The sequence below is a fragment of the Asterias rubens genome, chromosome 1 (assembly GCF_902459465.1).
Source record: "Asterias rubens chromosome 1, eAstRub1.3, whole genome shotgun sequence".
Taxonomy (NCBI): Eukaryota; Metazoa; Echinodermata; class Asteroidea; order Forcipulatida; family Asteriidae; genus Asterias; species Asterias rubens.
In genome coordinates, this window is record NC_047062.1 from 8766642 (window position 1) to 8788588 (window position 21947).

A 21947-nucleotide genomic window follows, 5' to 3' on the forward strand; every position below is an offset into this window, starting at 1 on the left:
CTTGTTTCCGCATGTTTCGCCGTGTCATGACATGTGTTTAAAATAAATCCGTAATTCTCGATATAAAGAATTTATATTGTTTTAATTTTTTCTCAAAAAGTAAAGCATTTCATGGAATAATATTTCAAGAGAAGTCTTTCACCATTACCTTCTGTAAACCCTGTTTTTGTAAATCAGTGAACTTTTTTCTTTTTTTCTGTACCGAAAGTGTCCAGTGGCTTTAAGAAATGTTAAAACATTTCTTACTTAGTGCTTCAAATAAAATTGTTTTACACTCTGCAGTTTGTTTCAATGTGGTTTTCATTTCTTTTACTTGTAACATAGGAATAACAATTTATTATTTTTGCAGGTTAGTTTTTTAGCGGCAAGTCATACAATCAATCATGTACTTGTACATGGCACTGAGTAATAATTCTTTCAGGAACTACTGACGCACTGACATCAATTTTGGTCACTATGAACGTGAATAGAAAAGAAACAGTCACTGGATAAGAGCCATGCAAGAAGGTGTATACAAGAAAACGCTTTTGATTATGCATGCATGCATTTAATAATTGTAATAATAGTCTCTCAGTGTGCTTTTAAAAAACACCTTATGTCAATAGCTCTCTATAAAGGCCTTATTTCTATGCGTTCTATGCGTGTATCTTCTGGCATTGTTTTCCTTCTACACTGCTATTTCTAGCCAGACAAATTTAATAAATAGATAGACCTACATGTAGCACTGTAAATTGTCCACATTTCTATAAACATAGAAATTTGGTTTCAACTAGCAGGCATGCAATAACTTAACATCAAATATTTTTGGTTCATTTAAATAAGGGACAAACCCAACAGGCAAATCACAAACCCACCATTTTTTAACAAATTACTGACCTCTTTGGCAGAATAAATGGGATTCAGGAGAGATTATTCCACAATCTCATCTCCTGCCGGCCTTTTTCAATGGTGCAGGTCGATGTTTGGTTTCTTTACACTTAGGAATATGACGCTCAGCCACGGTTGGATCAAACCTTCGCTGACAATGAGGGCACTGCGTATAATCGGAGTTCACAGCTGCGCGAGGGGGCGGGAGATCGCGGAGATCACCCCCTTTGGCAAGGTGGTTCTGTACTTTACGAGCGTCTTGTACTGCCTGGACTAGCTGATTATGTGACTCCCTCCAGTTGCTCTTCTTCTTCTGAGAGATGAGAAAAAGAAACATAATTGAGAAACTTTCCATGAAATATAAACAAAATACAAACGGTCATCTTGTCAGTGCAACAACTCTGTATCTTTGCTAAACAGAAATCCAGATGTACCAACAAAAATTGGTCAAACTTCATTAGTCTTTTTGAGATTTGGCGGACTCCATATATAGGAGAGCACAGTTTTGTTTGGGCGTACACAGACAAATTGACCTCAACCTAATAGTAATAGTGTCGTAGTGTTGTGTTCACCATCCCAAAATGGCTTTATAGAGCTGCTTAAGCACAGACAGTACCTAAACACAACAAAATTATGCTTCCAAGAACAAGCTTACCAGCCAAAAAAACATCTACACGTAACTTGTGTAATTTATGATTGATTCCCTGTTAGTGAAAATTTTTAAGCACTATTTGCTGCTTTTAAAAGCAGCTCTACATAATTTGGCTTGACAAAACCTGTTTAAAAAATAAAATATTTTGATAGCACACTCTCGAAAATCATTTGATTTCCCCCCAAAAAGTGATGCTTTTTAGAAAATTCCAGAAGGAGGGCTATCTACAAGTGCAGTATATGTAGCATTCTTTGTCGAGAACGAGGTCGAACTTTGTGGCTTTGTGGGCACAAAAATATGATTGTTGATGCCCATCACAAAAAAAAGATTGGCCCCAAATGGGGCTAAGTAAATTGACTGCTTGCAAAGACAGAGTTACTGGGTCCCTGAGTTAGAAGAGTTGCCTTTTTTTGCGGAAAATTCACTTAAAATTTGCATTAATCATAATCAGCATTGACATTTCAGCTCACACTTGACATTTAACAAACTACGACCACTACCATTAGGCAGGTGACATGAATGCATTAGTTTTAAAGGCAACATGCCAACAAAGAATAAGAAATGCAAAAACAGCTTCAGGAGAACCTGTCAAAATTATCTCCATGTGGTCCAGCTTGCCAGTTTAGTGTTGAATAGCTTCTACTTTTTAAAAATAAAAAGTGTAGACTAATGAAAAAAGCTGACAGAGTAGTGAAAAGCTCCATCACTGGACCAGTTCCGGAGTCAGCTGTCCAACCCAAGACTCGGTTAACCAAGCCCGCCACCAGTTTCTACTTGCACTAGGAGCCTACCCGCATCTGTAACTAATATACACCTATTTTTGTGAGCTTTTTGCTGATGTGTTCCCACGGCCTGCTCACTTTTGCACTTCATAGTACAATATTACTCGCATGATGAATAGGCTTTGACTACCGGTAGTAGCTGAATAGATGAATACATGTAGATGTGGGGCTTGTACTTTGTGTGCTTACTGCTAACTTAAGCTGAAAATTTGCTCTTACTAATGGTAAGCATATTTCAGAGATTAGCAAGAAAAAGAGGAGACCAAACAACTCGTCTGTGGGACAACTCGTCCATTCGGACAACTCGACGGATGATTTATTTAACTGTCGACTTGGGGTCGAAATAAGTTGAAGGATGGCCGTGACAGGGGCTCAGCGCAGGGCAGGAGGGGGTGAATAGCGGCCTGGGGGGGGGGGGGGGGGGTTTGTACTGACCTGGCACATGCACAGGCGTTCCCCGGTATAATAATGTTTTAACATTTACCTAATTTTGTTTAATCTGTTACTTTGAGTAAATTTAAGAGAATTGTAGCTGGCTAAGTAAATAGAGTCATGCACAAAGTCTCACAGGTAGTCATACCAGATACTTCTTCCAAGTACCGTATGGCTTCACTGGGACACCACACTTTCTTGTGATAAATAATAATTGATAAATTATAGAATGGCAGGATTTAGGCTATACAGGAAAATTTGTGTAAACATGACAGTAACGGAGGTCGGCTGCTCAACCGTCGACTTGTCTTGGCCATCCATCGAGTTGTCTCAAAGTCGAGTTGTCTGAACCGTCGAGTTGTCCGAACGGTTGAGTTGTCTGAACCGTTGAGTTGTCCGAATGGACGAGTTGTCTGACATTCGAAAAAGAGATGGCTAACTTGATGTTCACCATGGATTTGCATTGTAACATCGTTCATTTTCATATAAGCCTCATACGTTCTTACAGTTAGCAGCACTATAAAAATTAGAAATTGCACAATAAGCACATAATCGGCATTAAGCAGCTTTATGAAATTGGTCCTCGGTTCTGCTCGATGCCTGAAAAGCCTGCAAATACAATAAAATTGAATCCAAACAAATTATTCATAAATTCACTCACCGGTTTGTAGTTTCTTTCCTTTTCTGAAGGTTGATAATTATCAAGATCTGTTCCTTCAGCTCGATGCTTTCTTGTATCAAAAACCTTCCTAGGTTTCTTCGTAGCGGTCTTTTTGCAAACCTTGGCATGTTTGGCAAGTCTGTCTGCGTTGAAGTTTCTCCCGCAAATAGGACATTCTCGGAGATTCAAGTCTGCCCTGGCATCTTCTGACGTTTCAGCCACTTCTAAATAGAAATCAACTCCTGAACGCTTAGTTGTCGGCTCGTCATTATACTCAGGCGTGGGAACTGGTTGTGGCTCTGGCTTTCTTCGTTTTGGTTTAGGCTTTTCCTTTGGTTTTACCTTAACTGGTTTCGTAATGACAGGCTCACTTGGCGTTACTGAGCTCATGTCATCATAAGGTGTGCTGCCATCTGAAAACTCTGACTGGTTCCGTGAGTAAGAGTCATGCCTTGGGAGATGTTGTTTATCGCTTTTCTTCGATTTGAGCTTGGGTTGTCGTCGTGGGGAGTTCTCAATGTCTGATTTATTATCATATTTTGATAGCTCACTTTGCTTTTTGGAAATTTTTTCCTCAAGTTCTCTCATGTATCTGTTCTGTTCTTCCATGTCGTCAAGCTCCTTCTGACGTTGTTTTTGTCTGGACTTTTGTTCTTTCATGTCAGATTCATATTGATAGTCCACCTCAGGTTCTCTCTGACTCTCCATACCCTGTTGGTATTTTTCTAACCTGTTGACGCGCTCAAGATCTTGTTCGAGTTGCCATTTTTGAAAGTCTGTCGCCTTTTGGGGTCTCTTTTGTTGATTATTTGGTTTTCTTTTGATTTGTGCAGTTTGGGGAAAGTTTGGGCTTGAAGTCTGATTTAGTTCGTTTTCATCATCTGATGAGTAGGAAACTGGAGGCTTCCACTCTGGTTTAGGCTTGGCTTTGGGTTTTGCCTGTTTGGGTTTAACCGGTTGTTTTCTTTGATTTGTTGGGTTGGGCGCTGTATCTCCTTCCCCATCAGGGTATGTAACCTCTTCTGGAGGTGCCCATTCAGGTTTGACTTGAGGCCTGGTTTTATTCCTCTGCTTTAGGGGTGATGATTTCTTAGCAGGGATAGGTATTTCATCCTCATCTTCATCACCTGAGAATGAAGATGGGGCCTGCCATTTTATTTTCGCGTTGGCCTTTGAAATTTTGTTGCCCTTTGGAGGTTTTGCTTTCAGATTGTTTGACGCTTGTCCACCAACAGGAGGATGGGGCTGATGTCCTTGAGGACTGAAATCTGCTTTATTGTAAATGCCATTATTATTATAGAACCCATCTTGGTTCGATGTCCTGTGCATGTCTTTCAAGCTTTGTGATTGGCCCTTTCCGATTGGTGCAAGGGGTTTGGATCGACTATACCCATCCATCTTCTTCTGAGACAGCTGTCTTTCACTGTTAGCTCGTCTCATCTCATGTAACTGTCTCTCTTTCTCTTCCTCTGCTCTCCACGTGTGTTCACCTTTGCTCTGACGCTTCTTCTGTTGGAAATGTTGAGTTCTGTCCAAAGCGTGATCAGAGTCTGTCTGCTCTATCTCCCGACGTTCCTTGAAGAAGTCCCTGACAATACCGCGCTTGTTGCCCGATCCGCTTACCCGCTCTAGGGCTATCTCCTGGTTCTGTTGATACATTTTGGTGATTTTTGCCTCTTTTTCGCGAAGCAGCTGATCTTGGTATCTATTCCGCATCATAAGAAGTCGGGATGGCTCTGGGGCACTAAGATTCCGTCTTAACTGTTCTTGCTTGACTTTGCTCACGGGTACAGGGATATGTGAAGAAGCAGTACGTCGTGTTGTACCCTTTGAAGGGTTGGAGTAGGAGTGTATGGCTGCCATATTTCACAATTGATTGTCTGGGTGCTCAGTTAGAAGTGCATGTCAGGAAACATTTTCTGAAAAATAGGCAAAGGGAGATAATAAGTGTGTTATTTTAAGTCAATTAATTGAATTATATTTTTGATTTATTTTACGCCATACTAGCTTCTGAATATTAAATAAAATACCAACCATTGAAAGGTGTGAAAACATGACGTTGTTCCAATGTCGTGCATGCGTTAGCACTGTTATAAAGTGTTACTGTTATTAGTTAAATGATGGCGGACTATCTCTTGCAACGTAAAATCAAAACTTTAAAAATGTCGACACACGATGAAGTGCAAGTGTTATTGTTAAAAGGTTGGATAAATGATTTAAAAAAAACCATTTAGTTTTTGATTGTGAACAATTTTCCTGTTATCCTACCGAAAACACACCAGGATACACAACCCCCCATGAAATGATGATGAACAAACAAAACGGAAAAACATTTCGTAGCTTTCTTCATCATGACATGTCCATTCATCAGTTGTGCTTAAAACTTACGAGTAAAAAAAAATAACAAACAAAATATTTACCTCTTCGCTGTGACTATGTATCACAATGATAAAGATTTCCAGCCATTTATAGACAACATTTTCATTTTCAAAGAACTGGAATGCACGACGACGGGATAGATGTCTCCTAGAAACAGTAAACAATTTGACCGCGCTGTGACCTTAGCAATAGAGGGCGTACTTCAAGTTAGCGGCCATATTTAAATAATAGACTTTTCGTTTGAGTTCGTTCGAAAGTAGAAGAAGCACCCGCAGAAAAAGAGGGGAAAAACGACTTGTCACTGTGTAATGATGTTAGATGATGGAAGGGGGCCAACGAATTGATGAAGATGAAACAAATGGTAATGTTTTTTGAACCTTGAATGAGTGTAATGTTTATGTATTGTATGTTTATCCGAATTTATTGCTTTCTTTTATCGACTCTCCCGCCACCCCACACACACAGTCAACACTCACTTCTCACGGGTAAGCCTTCTCACACGAGTCACACACAGAGCACAGTCAGCGAGCTGTCTGGCTGTGTGTGTCACCATGAAGGTCACTGACTCACCACTCACTCACTGACTGAGTGAGTGTCAACTGTGGTGTGTGTGTCAACTGTGGTGTGTGAATAAGCATGATGATTGATAAGGTTTATCGCGATTCAGAACCACAAAAGGTGCAATAAGGTTTATCGCGATTCAGAAACGCAATGCATTGTGGGAAGGAATATGGGGCGGTTTCTATGCAGTTTCTACGACTCACGCACACAACGCCTATACCTTTGTGTGGGTTCAACAGCGCCCTCTCTTGATATTTTGCTAGGAAAAGTTTCCGTATGGCGCCACCACTTTTTCATTCGATATGAAATAATATAGGAACTTATTTACCTGATTGATATATCCCTTTTTGTAAAAATGAGTGAAAAAGTGGTGGCGCCATACGGAAAGTTATCCTTTTGCTATTTGCGATGTGTATGGGTAGGCAGATGGGGCACATTTGCTACCGGCCGTGGTGTTTGTTGTCATGCACGACTCGCGCATGCATCGCCTATGATGTACATACGATGAATATGGGTTCAACAGCGCCTTCTCTTGATATTTTGCTATTCGCGATAAAATGTGATGGAGCCTGTATTTAGTTAGATCTGTTTACTTATTTACACTGAAAAGATTTCCGTATCACCACGGAGCCATGTATGGTGCAATGGTATCATCATCATGATCATGCTGCCTGCCACCACTTTTGCACAGATTTTAACCGCTAATTTAATAGGAATATCTTATATCAATTCATTTGATTTGAGTAGGTTAATTAAAATTAATACTAATTAGTTTCAAAGCGAATGTAAAAGTAGTGGCAGGAACAGGATCTGGAAATATCAACAGATTTGATTTGATTCCTGCTTAAAACATATTAAGTCTTAATAATGTTCTATTAAGGTGTTGTTTTTGTTGTGTACCGCTTTGGCCAATTTTTACAATGCATGCTTTGATTTTGAATGTACTATTCCAATTTTTATTTTTTATATTGCTTTGTAAAAAAATGTTCTTTGCTCTTATTTAAGAAATTATATTATACTATTTAGTGTTAAACACAATCACTGAAATCTCTTAACTAAATTTCTAGTTGCGATAACGTAACCCTCCTCCCAACAGCCGCAAGGTCGGAGGGAGCAGGGTTACGTAATCGCAACTACTATTATTTCAGTTAGGGATGACTTATATTGTAATTTTGTTCAATTTGCTTCTTTTTCTTTTATATACTAATTTCAGAACAAGTTCATTTAGAATGAACTTTACAGTTACACCAAACGACTGAACCATAATCTGAGATGATATCATGATCCGTTTATTGCCACTAGAGGTGCAGTCTTGCCTTCGCTCTGGTATCGCCACTCCGAGTATTGCCCAGTGTGTTGAGGAGCTAGTACTCAACAGTGTAGACGCAGGAGCAACCTGCGTTGCCGTCCGTGTTGATGTGCCCAACTTCAAAATACAGGTTTGACCTACCAGAGCCTTTTTACAGATGGATTGCGCTCGACGTCATTGACCACCATCTTTGATGAAATGCCCACACATGAAAGGCTATTATTGGATGAGGGTTTTGCGCAGTCGTACTTGAGGGCACTTTTCCATTTTATATGTTCAAATATGGTGGTTGAAGACGCTATGTGCAATCTATCTAACTCTAACTGTCATATTGACTGTGTACGCTAGTCTCTTCTATGAGTAATGACATACAAAGTATATTATTATTCATAAATTTAAGACAAATGAGATCAATCAAAAACAGTAAACTTAGATGTTAAACTGGGTCAGGAAGTTTGTTCTTATTTTGACTCTGGTCTTGTAAATAAAATTCTGGTTCTGTAAAAGTTTTGAGCGTCAAGCCCTGTGGTCTTGTGGTTTTTTAATGCAAGTTCGCCCAAAACAAGGCTAAAAGCCACTCTAGTTAAAGGGAGATCATACGATGAAGGGAAACATGCACTAGGCAAGGAGTTCCCCTCCAAACTTAAGCTGTGAGACTCATTGATGGCTTCATTGTTTTCAGATATAAAATACTTTTTTTAAACCGGGTACAGTTTTTATATAAATGCTCTCCTTAGGAAAGAATCATTCTGATTTGAGTGATCAATGTTTAATTTTTATTATATTCAAACCAATTAAAAAGTCGGTTGGAAATAATTTTATTTACTAATTTGTGATATGTTCCTCATAAGGAGTAAATAATTCCCATAACCACTGAGTACACTCTGCAAACAGGTCGTAGACAACGGAAAAGGACTTAGCGAAGAAGAGCTTGCCCTTGTCGGTCGACGCTATGCCACGAGCAAGTGCCATAAGCTGGCAGACCTGGAGCATTTGGAATATTTTGGATACAGAGGAGAGGCTCTAGCTAGCATTGTTGACATTGCTAGAGTGCTTGAGATTGTCAGCAGGGCCAATGAGTCTGATGTCACCATGTCAAAGCTTTTCCAGTCCGGCAAGTCTGAGGTAATCTTAAACACGTCACATCAGTATTCTGAAGAAAAAAATTGTGCCCACTTGCTGTATTATTTTTTAGAACGTTGTTGGAGCTTCGTGATACAATTTTTTTTTCTTTTGAAAATATTGTTGCCACAATGAAACCCTGACTTGATAACAAAAAATTATAAATTGATTTGTTGTTGCCGTGTAATTCTTAGAACATCGGCCATGAGCTATGGCTGAAAATCTGCTATGGTATGCTGGAATCTTGGAATGCCCAGACCTATCTCCCATTGAGGCTGATATAATGACAACAAAATTGTGGCAGCCTGGCATTTTTTTCTTCTTCACAGTTTTACAACGATAGGACCAAAGTCTGGAATCTGGGGTAAAACAATAACCCCAAGAAAGGGGTTTCTAGAACCTGTTTTTGTATAGGTGAAACCAAGCAGATCATGGTAGGTGCCTGTCTGTGCATGCTACATACAGGAGAGTCCAGGTATATAAAAACCGCAGCTGTCCAGCTGTCAGCAAAATACTTGGAAATTCCAAAGTTGTTCCGGGCATTAAAAATTCAAAATGTCATTTTATCAAGAAGGTGGCACATATTGGGGTCCAATGTCATCGTTTAGTTTACTGCCGAATTCAGTGCTTACGGCGTGCTGTAGAGGACATAATTCTTTTAGTCGTAAGTGCATACTCTCCTGGTTAGCAGAGCCATGATATTTGGTCCTGGATAAAGCTTAACTTCAATAATGTGTATTGATTGGGAATTCTTGTTCACAGGCCTAAATTATTGGGCATGTTGAAAATTCTAGTTGTTGATCTGTTTCCCTTCAGGTATTTGAGGCATCAAGGAAGAGGCCAAGCGTTGGGACCACTGTGACAGTCCATGGTGTATTTTATAACATGCCTGTCAGGAGGAAGATGATATCACATACTCTAGGCTATGAGCGGGTCTGTCGCCGTATCGAAGGTCTTGCACTGATCCATCCCGACATCTCATTCTCACTACGTGATGACAGCTCAGGAACCAAATCTATCCAGACACACATTGCATCATCCACAGTGGCCACATTTCGCTTTCTCTTCGGGCAGAGCAAAGCAAAATGTCTCAAGCAGGTTATCCATCAAGAATGTGGGGTTAGTATCTCGGGGCATATCGGAACAGACGGTCATCCAAATAAGAGTCTACAGTTCATTTATGTTAGCAACCGCCTGGTGTTGAAGACGAGGCTTCACAAAGCCATCAACCATCTCTTGAGGAAGTCACTGATCGCTCACTACAGGCCTCGGTTTGGAGATAAAAAAAGCTCAGCCGATTCCACCACAGTCCTTGAGTTATCAAACAGCCCAGGCAGGGCCGCAGATCTTTACGGTATTTTTGTTCTGAATGTAAGATGCCCGCTCAGTGAGTATGACATTTGCCTTGAGCCATCTAAAACACTGGTCGAGTTCAGAGATTGGAGTGTAGTGTTGGGATGTGTCCAAAAGCTCGTAGACCAGTTCCTGACTCAAGAAAACCTCACGATGAAACAGGAAAAGGAACACTCAGAAAGCAGTCAGTGTGATCTACTTACACTTGAGGACGGATCAAGTCAAGAAGATGAGGAGGTGTCTCCAAGCGACAAAGAAAGAATGGATACTAACCTTTCCTCAAGGCTGTCCCAGAAGTATGGGCGAGGTATAAATGCTGCTTCATGCAGCAGCACATTGCAATCACTCACAGTCAGAAGACCACTGAATAAACGGAAAAACAATATCAGTACCTCTACAGAAGTCATCTCGCTGGTCTCTTACAGCTCCTCACCAGAAGTCGCAAGAAGTTCCTCAGAGGTTACCTCCCCAGTCTGTTTTGGCTCCTCAGCAGATGTGAGCTCCCCAGTTGGTGTAAGAATTTCCCCAACCTCCTTGATGGTGGAGGCAAGAAGCAGTCCACTAACTGGGGAGAACAATACTTCCAATCAGCCAAGGAAAGTAAAACAGACATCACCAACAATGATTAGTGATGTTGGTTCCTTTGAATCTGAGACAGAACATCCAGGCAGAGAATGTAACACAAACGACAAGAAACTTGTTGACTCCATTATCCAAGAACCAAATATTGATTTGGATGGAAGTGTCGACAAAGAGAAGTTCACTGAGCAAAGTGAGAAACAATTAAATGGTCAGAATGAGGTGTACAACCAGCATCTGGGTGGCAATAAATTCCATGTAAAAACGGTTTCACACTTGTCATCTAGAGAGAAGGGTCTCCTTCAAGAGCCTGTATCAGATGTTGAAGAAAGCTCATCGAAAGTCTTCAATGCCAGTCACTCTGAAACAAGTGAGAAATTGACATCAGAATTGGACTATGAGAAAGTATACAACATGTGCGCCCCTGTTATGGATGGACCTGATATAAGTTCATCTGAACTCCATCATGTTGAAAGTCAGTCGTCTACTCCAGAACAAATCGGCATTTTGTTTGAGGTACAAGGTATCACAGACAAGAATGAAAAATCTCTCAAAGTGATAGTTGAAGAAGTAACACCTGATTATGGTGTTGCCATCAACTCATTGGAGAGTAATATATCAAGTGAATATTGTTCATATGAAAACGACAAAGTAGATGAGCAGAGCGGTGATTCAACAGTCACATTACAAGAGCATCTCAGAGAAAATATCTCAAACTCAGCAATCACATCAGATACAAGGACACTGATAGATCTGGTTAATTGTGATCAGTTTACAACCCCCAATGTAGAAATTCCGGACTCCTTAACATATTCTGGTCACTCAAACCAGAAGGAATCCATTTCGGACTTGTCCAGTTTCGGGTTGGATACTTCATCTTTTGATTCTGATGGAGTGAGCAACACATCAGATTCATGTGTCCTCATTGAGAAGGGTGAGCCACCGTCAGTTCAGACAACAAAGTCATCACCTGGTATTGCAGTAAAAGGATCATCACCAAATTCTTGTGAAGTTTATGGCACGAGTTTGAGAGACAAAGCCAAGTGTCATCTCAAAACCCTCCGAACTTCCAAGCCTGATGATTCCCGAAAACAAAATCATCTTAAAGACGGTGCATTTTCATCTTCATCATCAAGGTGTCAGGATTCGTTCAGAAGTTCCTTACAGATATTCAGGAGGTCATTTAGAGCTGAGCATGATGGCAAAGAGGTTGTTCAACACTCAATCTCAGAGCTACTGAAGGGGAAAGATGTTGAGGCAACAAGAAGGTTCCATCTGAGGAATACAGGCAGGCAGAAGCAATCCTCTCATTTCACTACCACCTCCCCTGTGATGCTTAAGAGGCGATTTCCTCCTGGTGACATGATGCTGGGAAATAACACTTCCGATGAGAAGTCAATCAATGATTGTCTGAAGAAAAGGCAGATGTCCGTGCCCAACAAGAAAAATGAACCTGCCGAGTCCGTCTTGGAACCTCTCAAAAGCACTGAAATGAGAAACAGTAAAGAGAATTGTAGTCCACAGACAGAATCTGAAAAGATATCAGCTAAAAATACCCTTGATGTGCATGTCTCGACTGAGAATAAAGGAAGCAATGGTGAACAACACTCCAGAGTTACAGTCACAAACAAACCAAATCTGAAACGGTTAAGGCAGATACACATGGCCTCGGAAAAGAAATCAGCCAGTGAAGCAATAGTAGACACTTTTGCACCGAGGAAGAGACAAGCAACAACATCAACAGGAACCATAGCCTTGGAGAACCTGAGGCAGGAAAGAACCATAGGCAAGAGAGATGCACCATTGACAAAGAGGTTCATGACATCGGACAGATTTCTGCAAACTTTCCAAAGGGTCTTCCCAACAGTTGGTATTAAAGCAAAACATTTGACATCAGAGCAAGAAATTTCTCATGAAGCACAGGTGCCCCAAGGTCTTCATCATATTCAACATTCCCCTCAGGCTACTGGTATCAAATTCATTGCTACTCATCTTCAGGCAGGACCAGAAACTTCAACTAACTTAAGCCTTCAACAAGCTGCTCTAAATGTTCAAATGCCACACTCATTAGTTGTTACGGAACAGCAGGAAACAAACAAGCAATGTGATGAAATGAGTCCTATTACGGATGCTGAACAAGTATGTGGCTTACCTCCTCATACAGGACAAACTGGACAGAAGGAAAGCCCCAAACTTGGAAAAACTCACCTTAACTTAAAAACTAACAAATGCAGAATTGAGTCTCAAGTCCAGAGTGAAATTGGAGAAGAGGTAAAAATTGTGGAAGACCGAATCAAAGAGGATAGCTTTCAAATACAAGGAGAAAGCCAAAGAAAGGTTCATGAACTGCATGATAAAGAGCCTGAAAGACAAACTGATCTAACTTACGATGACGCCGTAAATGAGCCTTTCTCTCAGAGGTTGGGGACAGAGAGCATGTTTTGCAGCCAATCATCTGAAGAAATCTCACAAAGCCTTTCAAGAGATGAACAACATTCCCAATCTGTTATCCTGTGCGATACAAAGACCTTTAAACTGAGGAGAGAACAACTGTCCGGTTTGCCAACCATTTTAAGATCTTTCGTCCCCTCCGACCTGAATGCCTACTGCAGTGAACCAACTGAAATAGAGTACATTGGATGTAACATCAATTTGGATAAAGATGATCCGTTGTCTTCGGAAATTGAAACTACTAAAGTGTCAAATTTGGATTTGGAGAGCAGGTCTTATCCCTTCCTTCTACCTAACTTACAAGACTTAGAAGCAACATTTACTGATAACCAGCATGAAAACACAGAGGATGAAGTTACACTTGAAGTCGGCAGAAAATGTGACCCAGGCTTTGTCCCATTTCTTGATACCGAGTCTCTGATTAATTCTGAGTCTCTCACAGAGGGAGGAAATATGAAGACAGAATTGTTTCTTTTGAATCAAAGCCAGCGAGACAAAGATCTACATCAAGCAAGTAACCCAACGTTACCTGACATGCACCAAGTGGACAGTCGGCAACATGGCAGCAGTGAAACCTCACCAACAAGTCGCCCAACAGACTTTGAAATAAATCAACTAGAACACCAACAAGAAGCCACGAGAGATGGGTCAACGGAAGATAGTGTTGACTCCCAACCTGCAGAGAGTGCTACAAACTTGACCGTTCAGAGTGATTACAAACTGAGGCACCAGGAAGACTTGCTGCTAGTGAATCAAACTCAACATGAAGACAATTTGAAGAAAGTGTCTGACACAGACTGTTGTGATGATCAACAGACCCAGCAGATCCCCCAGGGAGACAGCGCTGACTCCGAGTCCACTGTTGACAAAAGGTGGTTGGTTCAGTATGACCAGAAGCTGAAACGGCAGGTCTACATCAATTTGAAGACTGGTAACTGCAGTTATGAGAACCCTGTGTCGAGGAAAGACGGACTCTTGGGAGATGGATTAGCTGACGAAGGAAATGGGATTGAAGGAAATTCAGTCATCATTCAAACAGGTAAGAATTTGAATTTTTTAGTTGACCGTTAATTATGAAATTGTTTGCAACGCTGCACCCTCTTTCATATTAGAAGTTTTCTCAGTATGAAGAGTGATGTAGGTTTATTTTTCACTACACACTAAATGCATGAATTTGTTTTTTTTACAATGCACATCACTAATATTCAATTGTCTTTACACAAACTTAACTGTTGTAAATCTAATGGCCTATATTTTGTGCTGCCCATTTTATGTTCAATGCGGGGCCGGGTGGTACCCCCCCCCTTTCTGCTTCTAGAGGATTTGAGGGGGTATTTTTGTACAAGAATAAAATAGTGTATTCTATAGTATGGGAACATTGGCCGTGGTTGAGGGCTGCCCATGAAAGTTGTTCAAGTCTTTTTGTAACATACTTTATGTGATCCATCATATACAGGAATAAGCCAACCTGTAAACATTTAAGCTCAATTGGTCTTTAAAGTCACAAGAAAATAGTGAAAACCCCAATTTATATAATGTTTCCAAATGTTGGGTTTTGAACTTGTAAGATCAAAGCTAAACTAGAGCATTTAAAGAAAAATATTTCAAGGGAGGGATCCATCATTACCATTAGAGTTATGTATAGATACATGAAAATTGAAAAAAATAAAAAAAGTAATACCAAGTTGAAATGGGAAAAAAAAACCACCCTGATATCCGACGAAAAACTTGAGGTTTCACAATCTTTTAACTTACATCATTCAGGTAGGAAGAAGTCCTATCTCCATCGAGTCCACTCACTGTGTGCTGAGCCTTTCCTAGCTACGTTACCAAAGCCTGATAATCTCATTGATGAGTCAACTAGTATCCTTTCTCCCTCATCTCATTCTGCACTCATTCATATGGTAGATGAACACATGGACCGGCAGGGTGGTGACATTGCTTCAAAGTGGAGAGGAGATGGTCTGAGCAAGCAAACAGGTATGGCAGAGTGCGAATCAGAACCTGAGTCAGAACCTGAGTGTGGGTTTGAGTCCCGGTTGTGACCTTTGAGTCCCTCAGCAAGGCACTTAACCATGATCACTTTTTTCCTTTGGGATTGGGACATAAAGCTGTTGGTCCTGTGTGCTGTGTAATATGCGAAAAAGAACCCAGTTACACTTACTGTTAAGAGAAGGGGTTTGCCGCGCAGTTTCTGGCAGGGGCTGCTGAGTGCATCGCACCACCTTGTAACCCTTTATAAGGTGCTGCAGAAGTCAGTCTCATAATTTCTAAAAATGTCATGGACACTATTGGTAATTACTCAAAATAATTATTAGCATAAAAACCTTAATTGGTAACAAGTAATGGGGAGAGGTTGATAGTATGAAACATTGTGAGAAACGGCTCCCTCTGAAGTAACGTAGTTTTTGAGAAAGAAGTAATTTTCCACGAATTCGATTTCAAGACCTCAGATTTAGAATTTGAGGTCTCGAAATCAAGCATCTGATGAAAGCACACAATTTCGTGTGACAAGGGTGTTTTTTCTTTCATTATTATCTCGCAACTTCGATGACCGATTTAACTCAAGTTTTCACAGGTTTGTTATTTTAAGAATATGTTGAGATACACCAAGTGAAAACACTGGTGTTTAAACAATTTCTCTCCCTATTTCCAGCACCTTGAGCACCTTATTGGTGGTCATGTGCACTGTATAATACTCCATGATTATTATTATTTATTGAACAAATATTTTGCACAAAATGAATTTAATCTGATTGTTTGAAGTTTTTACTTATTTCGATCATTTTGAAAAATGTCTTATTTACTGTCACCTCGTTTGAATCTTCCCTGATTTCTTTTTCCAGCAGACCTGGGACGGACAGTGGACGACTTAATTGCCAACTGGACCAATCCGATGTTTGCTACTGTGGAGTCTGGTATCCTGGATGCTCAATGCTCAAATATCCCTCATAGCTCCATCAGGGCACAGTCTACCATTCACCCATACAGATTCACCAAGGCAATGTTTCAGGACATCAAGGTAAACAGAATCGTTGGTGAACTTCAAGTGCTCTCAATGTGAACAGAATCAATAAACTTCATGTGTTCATAATTTTTACTGAAATGTAGGGTCATAGATAGGTTAATACTCCGAAAATGAATGACTATAAAAACTTATCCCCGATGCAAATTCAACATCTATTATATCGTTGCGGTACCCGCTGCCAAAACAAGGATTCGAACTGCCTCTAGCTACCGAGCTATCTCGGTAGTCTAGTTGGTACGACACTGCTCTAGAATCGCAAGGGTTGTGGGTTCGAATCCCACCCGAGTATATATGCCTGTGATATTTTTTCACAGGACTCGGGAAAATACTGAGTATACAGTGCTAACACACATCGGTGTATGGGTAAAAACCAAAATGACTATAAAAACTTACTTGGTGAGAATTAGCGCTTCAGCTGTTGATAATATAAACTATTCTGAGAAAGAAATCTGGTTTTAGTAACTTCACCCAAAAACATTTGAATCTGAGCAATGATTCTTTATGAAATGTTTCTCATATCTCTGAGAAATTGGTGGCCATTTGTGAATACTGCGGCCAGAGATGCAGTTGGTAACCGCGGTCACCTTGCTAACGTGGTTGGAGCCGATATTCTTGTGACAATACTGCGACAGTTTTCTGCTATTTCCTCGGCAAGTAGACACTACTCAGCTGAAACTTTTGCATGTTACTTTTCGTGTATCTTTCTTTTTATTTTGCCTGTAAATCAGCATTACATTGAACCTGTTTTTAAATGCCTTTACTTGCATCCAAGGGTCTCTTACTCTCTTCACTTGGAAGGTTATCAAGACGGCTGACCTAGATCCTTGAAGAATGTGCTTTTGGGACCCACTCAATTTGCCATCAATTTAGGATTCCCTTCCGACATCTAAAGATTATACTTGGTTAACCTTTGTCCCAGAAGGGCATTACACAAACTAATGGTCACTATGGGTGCGTTCGATTAGCGTCCCCGGGTTGACCCTGATAAGTTTGAATAGCTTTGACGTCATTCCAGGGGCACACCCTGGTCAGCCCCAAGTGCCCTGCTTGTGGAACGGTTCTCTTGGGGCTGGCAAGAAGTGCATGACGTCACAACAAGAGGGCGAGTGTGATCGTTCGATTAGCTCTTGTCAGGGGCTCACCTAACTGAGCACCGCGGGGTCACACAGGGAAGCTAATCAAACGCACCCTGTATTTGTCTCTCTCTCTCTGACTCCACTAGGTACTTGGACAAGTGGACAATAAGTTTATTGCTTGTACGATCAACACGAATGATAAGAACAAATCTGCAGAACCAAACTTGATATTACTGATCGACCAGCATGCTGCGCATGAAAGAATCCGCCTTGAACAACTCACAGCAGGTAAGTTGTACTTTCGTCAACACTCCATCCGGGGGAATATAATTATACTAGTGTCCATCTCAAACTCGCCAAGAATTGAAAGTACTAATTCAAACACTTCTGTGTTTGTCTGCCTCATAAATTTGTTCCCCTTCGTGTTGATTTTTTAAAAAGTGATGTCCTCATTGGTTTTGTACATGTTAGTGAGTGAGGTCGTCCTCATCACTCTGTCAAAACACCTAGATGTTTTGTTCAAGTCGCCTGTTAAAATCTAGCACTTCAAAGTGCTTTGATATTGATCCTGGGCGAGGAACACTGGTTCCCTGGGCCTACAGAGCAGTTAAGCCGGCCCTTGGTGGTTGTACGTTGGCACAAATTCATAAAGCACTAAGCCTCACCATGAGCTGGCCAAATGATTAATCTTAATTGCTGAACAAATTGTGTCAAACAAAAATGTCACGATACTGAACACAATGAAAACTGATCCAAACATTACATTTATCTCATTGTGAAACACCCTTAATTTGGTAACTTTTATTTGAACTTCAAGATGTTTTTGAAGATCTAGCAAGTGATGAAGAGGATGATGATGAGACAACAGTAGAGCAACGGCCATTGATGAAATCATCAAGTGTCATCCCTCCCATCTCTATGACCTTCTCCCGGAAGCAGCTAAGGCTTCTAGGAGTGTTTGGCAAGAACCTTCAGAGGCTGGGCATCAACTACCGCATCATGGATGAAGATGAAGATGGTGAGATGGAGGAAGGCAGAATCGAGATCACCAGACTCCCGTCATGTCTGCTGGAGAGAGAAGCTGCGGAACTCAAGAGAGGGCGACAGTCGGTTGCAGTATCAATGGTGGAGGTACAGCTTATATTTATGTATAAACAAACAAATTTGAAATGTTTGAGGAGACAACTTCAATAGCATTATTTAATACATTTACACAAACAAATGTCTTGGAATGGTGAACATGATCGCTGTTAGGGTTTTGCAGCATAATTTTTTTCTTCTACAGATATTTACATGGTAAATGTGGCACTAGTGTGTCCAACCTGGTACATACTATCTGGATGTTGAGGCTTTCTGCTTGTTTTCACCCGTACACTCTTGCTTTGCGTATATGTAGAGCAAAGAGCCATTTCCAATAGCTCTATTTCGAGTACTGTATCCCTTTGGAACTCCTTGTCCGTGTGCATGTTTAAATCAATCCTACAGTCTAGACTGTTGTAAGAGGAATATAAATTCTACCTTTATCTCCCCTGAGTTCTTTTCATCGTTAATTTTAACGTGTTGTGATCCTTTATCATGGAATGGCTTTAAGCCTTCGTTTGGGCCAAGTTGCATTCAAAAACCAAGTTGCAATAAAAAACCAACGAGTGACTTTTGGAGTGTTTGGGGCCAAGTTGTATTAATAAAAGCCCAAAATATAACTGTATAGTTTGTTCGTCTTACAGACACTCCTTATGGAGCATCTTGAGCTATTACATCAGACGTCTGGAGCAAGTGCCATCCTACCAAAGACTATTACCAGAGTTCTTAACTCACAGGCATGCCATGGTGAGTCAAAATAATCTTATCAAGATCCAAAGGTTGCAACAAAGCTGGTTTTCAGTCCCTACCTGACTGCAGGGGTTTTCCCTAAAATACCTCTCTGGGGTTTGTCCTCCAACATCTTAAACTGAAACTTTATTCTTTGTCTTCTCTCCATGGTGTCCTTGGCTGTATAGTTATTAAGTTCACTTTTCGGAGAGTCGTGGGCTTCACAACCAGACTAATAAACAAAACCTGCCATGTGGGCTTCTCACATGGCTAACATTCTCTGCCCTCTTGTCTTGTCTGTCTGTCTGTAAATGTTTTTGTCTTTTGGGTCCGTTTTCTGTCTTGTCCTGTATGGCGTCCCCAAATCAAGCAAACCCTTACCGGAGATTGCCACCATGTCACTTACTCTGCCCCATTCCTACTATTATTTAGTATCATTAGTCTATTCTGTTTTAATGTAAATCATCATTTTGTATAATACATGCGCACATAATTATTTTGTGAAATGGAAATAAATGTTGTTGAATTGAATTGACATAGCTTAAAACCATTACTTTGCTTCATGTTAAAGGTGCCGTCAAGTTTGGTGATGACTTGAGTTACCATGAATGTTTATCTCTAATTGGACAACTGTCTACCTGTGATCTGCCATTCCAATGTGCTCACGGGAGACCTTCACTGGTACCCTTGTTTGATATGAAACTACTGGCTTCTAAGCTACAGGATGAGGTTGGTCATAATTTTTTTATATTTTTAAATTGTACTCCTTGAAAACTTGCAAAGTGGATTGAAGGAAACACCCCAAATCACACATGCAGAGTATCAGTGTTTATCTTAGTAAATGTCATGACCCTCTCGGTTCTCGGTCAATGTCAAGGTCATTATGGCTAAAACAAAGGAAGTGTTGTCTGAGCGATAACTCAAGAAGGAGAAGGCATTATCATATCCAACCTTGGTGTGTGGATTGGACATGGGATCTTCCAAAGAATATTATGTTTAGATTGTAATTGTCTCATTGTAATTGTCTTTATACATGTATGTAATTGTCAGTTTTTTGTATAGGTATTTTGTATTGTATTCTTGTAGGTGCCTAGAGCATTCTAAGAGTGAGCATGTGTGCATTAAAAGTTTTGTCATTGTTTTTATTAACACCTTGCTATGTGCCGTTCTATTTTCAAAACAGGTTGCGGAACGCAAGCCCAGATTAAAGCGCCTCCGAGCTGTATCCAGTTAATCAAGAGTGACCAGAAGAGAGCTGTATCCAGTTAATCAAGATAACCTTCAGCAGTACAAACCAATCCATGACAAGTTATTTTCATGTACCTTTGCTCTCGGCCATAACCAGGACTCATTTGGCATAAATGCATAGTTTACAGGCTTTAACTCGTCATTGGTCAGATGCCTTTTGGTGTAAAAAAAAAAATTAACACTGGGCGAATTTACATCCCAGTAATGGTGGAAAACACAGATTACAGAATATCACAATGAATTGGTCTGCACTCCCAAGTCAGTGTGCACAGAGTTAAATAATAGAACTAGATGGGGCACTCATAATTACACATAAATGTAACTGCGCTGTCCCTCTATGGGCACGAATCCCTAAATTACATACAGATGTCCGCGAAAAAAATGTTGGCTACCTGTGTTATATGATGGGTTAGGCCTAACGCCATTTTGATCTGCATATCAAACAAAAAAACACAAACCACAAAACAATACTATATAAATAAGACTATCAGCCAATGGCACATGCCCATATGAATAGGTCTAGTTTTAAAAGCCATTATTTTGCAAGTTTGATTTGTATAATGACTTAGCTTAGTCAGCTTAGTCACAAGTGACTGTTAAATTTGAATTCCTCAGACTTCTTGAGGTAGTTGCTATGTCAAATGGTTTAGGGAAAGCTTTTGTATAGGAACCTCCAATCACTCGGAACTGTGTATGGGTGCTCGCTTTCGCTTATGTGACTATAAGCAAAGGGCAACAATGAGACATAGCAACTGTTTTTATCGTCTGTTGAATTCAGATTAAGCAAGTCATTTTACTAGACAATGCAAATCTAACTCACAAAAAGCGTAAATGGCTTATCCTGAAGAGTCTTTTTTACTAGACATTATGTAAATTTAGGCTAACTAGCAAATGGCTTATTTTGAAGGGTCTTGCCAGTAAACACCGCATATCACTGCTAAAGCGATTTGAAACGCCTGTGGAAAGTGCTATACAAATGTTATTTATTATTATTATTACTGTTGTGATTTAAGTTTGATTAAAATAGCATAGTTTATATAAAGATTTAAACATTTCTTTTCAATTGATTATAAGCAATTTTGAGAAATATTTATTTAAATAGTTTGTCATTTTTGGCTTTAAACAATAGAAATTTACAAAAACAGATAACTTTTGGGTAATGTTTTTGGGACATTACTACTCTTTTTAAGCAAATTAATAATTTATTCATGCTTGTTTGTAATTTATATTTGAACATAAGAGAACTATATATTATTGTGCAATAAATAATATTAACATGTTGACATAAATATTTTGTTTGTTTGTATTTTTTAATTTTTTAATTTTTTTAATTTTATTTATTTATTTATTTATTTATTTACTTCTTTTTTTTTTGTGGGGGGGGGGGGGAGGTGTTTGTTTATTTAAATGATTTTGTTTTACACTCCTCTGTTGGGAGACTGGGAATAAAAGTTTAGAGACGAAACGGGCAGGATTACATTTTTGATATAAAACAAATTATGTAGAGTGATTGGGCAGTACCGGCCCAACGCCCCACACCTATTCATATTCGTGGAGGTACAAAAAAAGAGTGCAGTCCCTGCATGGAGCCCTGTGACAAGATGACTTGCAAAAAACACACCCTTCTCAATGATGTGC

The 21947-nt window shown here is 40.0% G+C and overlaps 2 protein-coding genes across 3 annotated transcripts; one reads left to right on the forward strand and one right to left on the reverse strand.

Moving 5' to 3' along the window:
- Positions 1 to 239: 239 nt before the first annotated feature.
- Positions 240 to 5890, reverse strand: LOC117294550 (DNA ligase 1-like). The gene is made up of 3 exons (XM_033777011.1): positions 5815 to 5890; positions 3395 to 5313; positions 240 to 1180 (listed from the first exon to the last, which is right to left on the reverse strand). The coding sequence occupies exons 2-3, from the start codon at positions 5255 to 5257 to the stop codon at positions 923 to 925; spliced, it is 2121 nt and encodes a 706-aa protein (XP_033632902.1). The 5' UTR covers positions 5258 to 5313; positions 5815 to 5890; the 3' UTR covers positions 240 to 922.
- A 153-nt stretch (positions 5891 to 6043) lies between these two features.
- LOC117294044 lies at positions 6044 to 21490 on the forward strand. 2 transcript variants are annotated; one of them, XM_033776558.1, is made up of 11 exons: positions 6044 to 6134; positions 7548 to 7773; positions 8538 to 8768; positions 9582 to 14187; positions 14913 to 15128; positions 15995 to 16170; positions 17399 to 17540; positions 18070 to 18383; positions 18977 to 19079; positions 19633 to 19790; positions 20245 to 21490. In XM_033776558.1, exons 2-11 carry the CDS (start codon positions 7615 to 7617, stop codon positions 20293 to 20295), a joined length of 6156 nt encoding a protein of 2051 aa, XP_033632449.1. In that variant the 5' UTR covers positions 6044 to 6134; positions 7548 to 7614; the 3' UTR covers positions 20296 to 21490. The 2 variants fall into 2 exon arrangements, with proteins under 2 accessions (XP_033632449.1, XP_033632455.1); XM_033776564.1 differs by having other exon boundaries at positions 15998 to 16170.
- Positions 21491 to 21947: the final 457 nt, after the last annotated feature.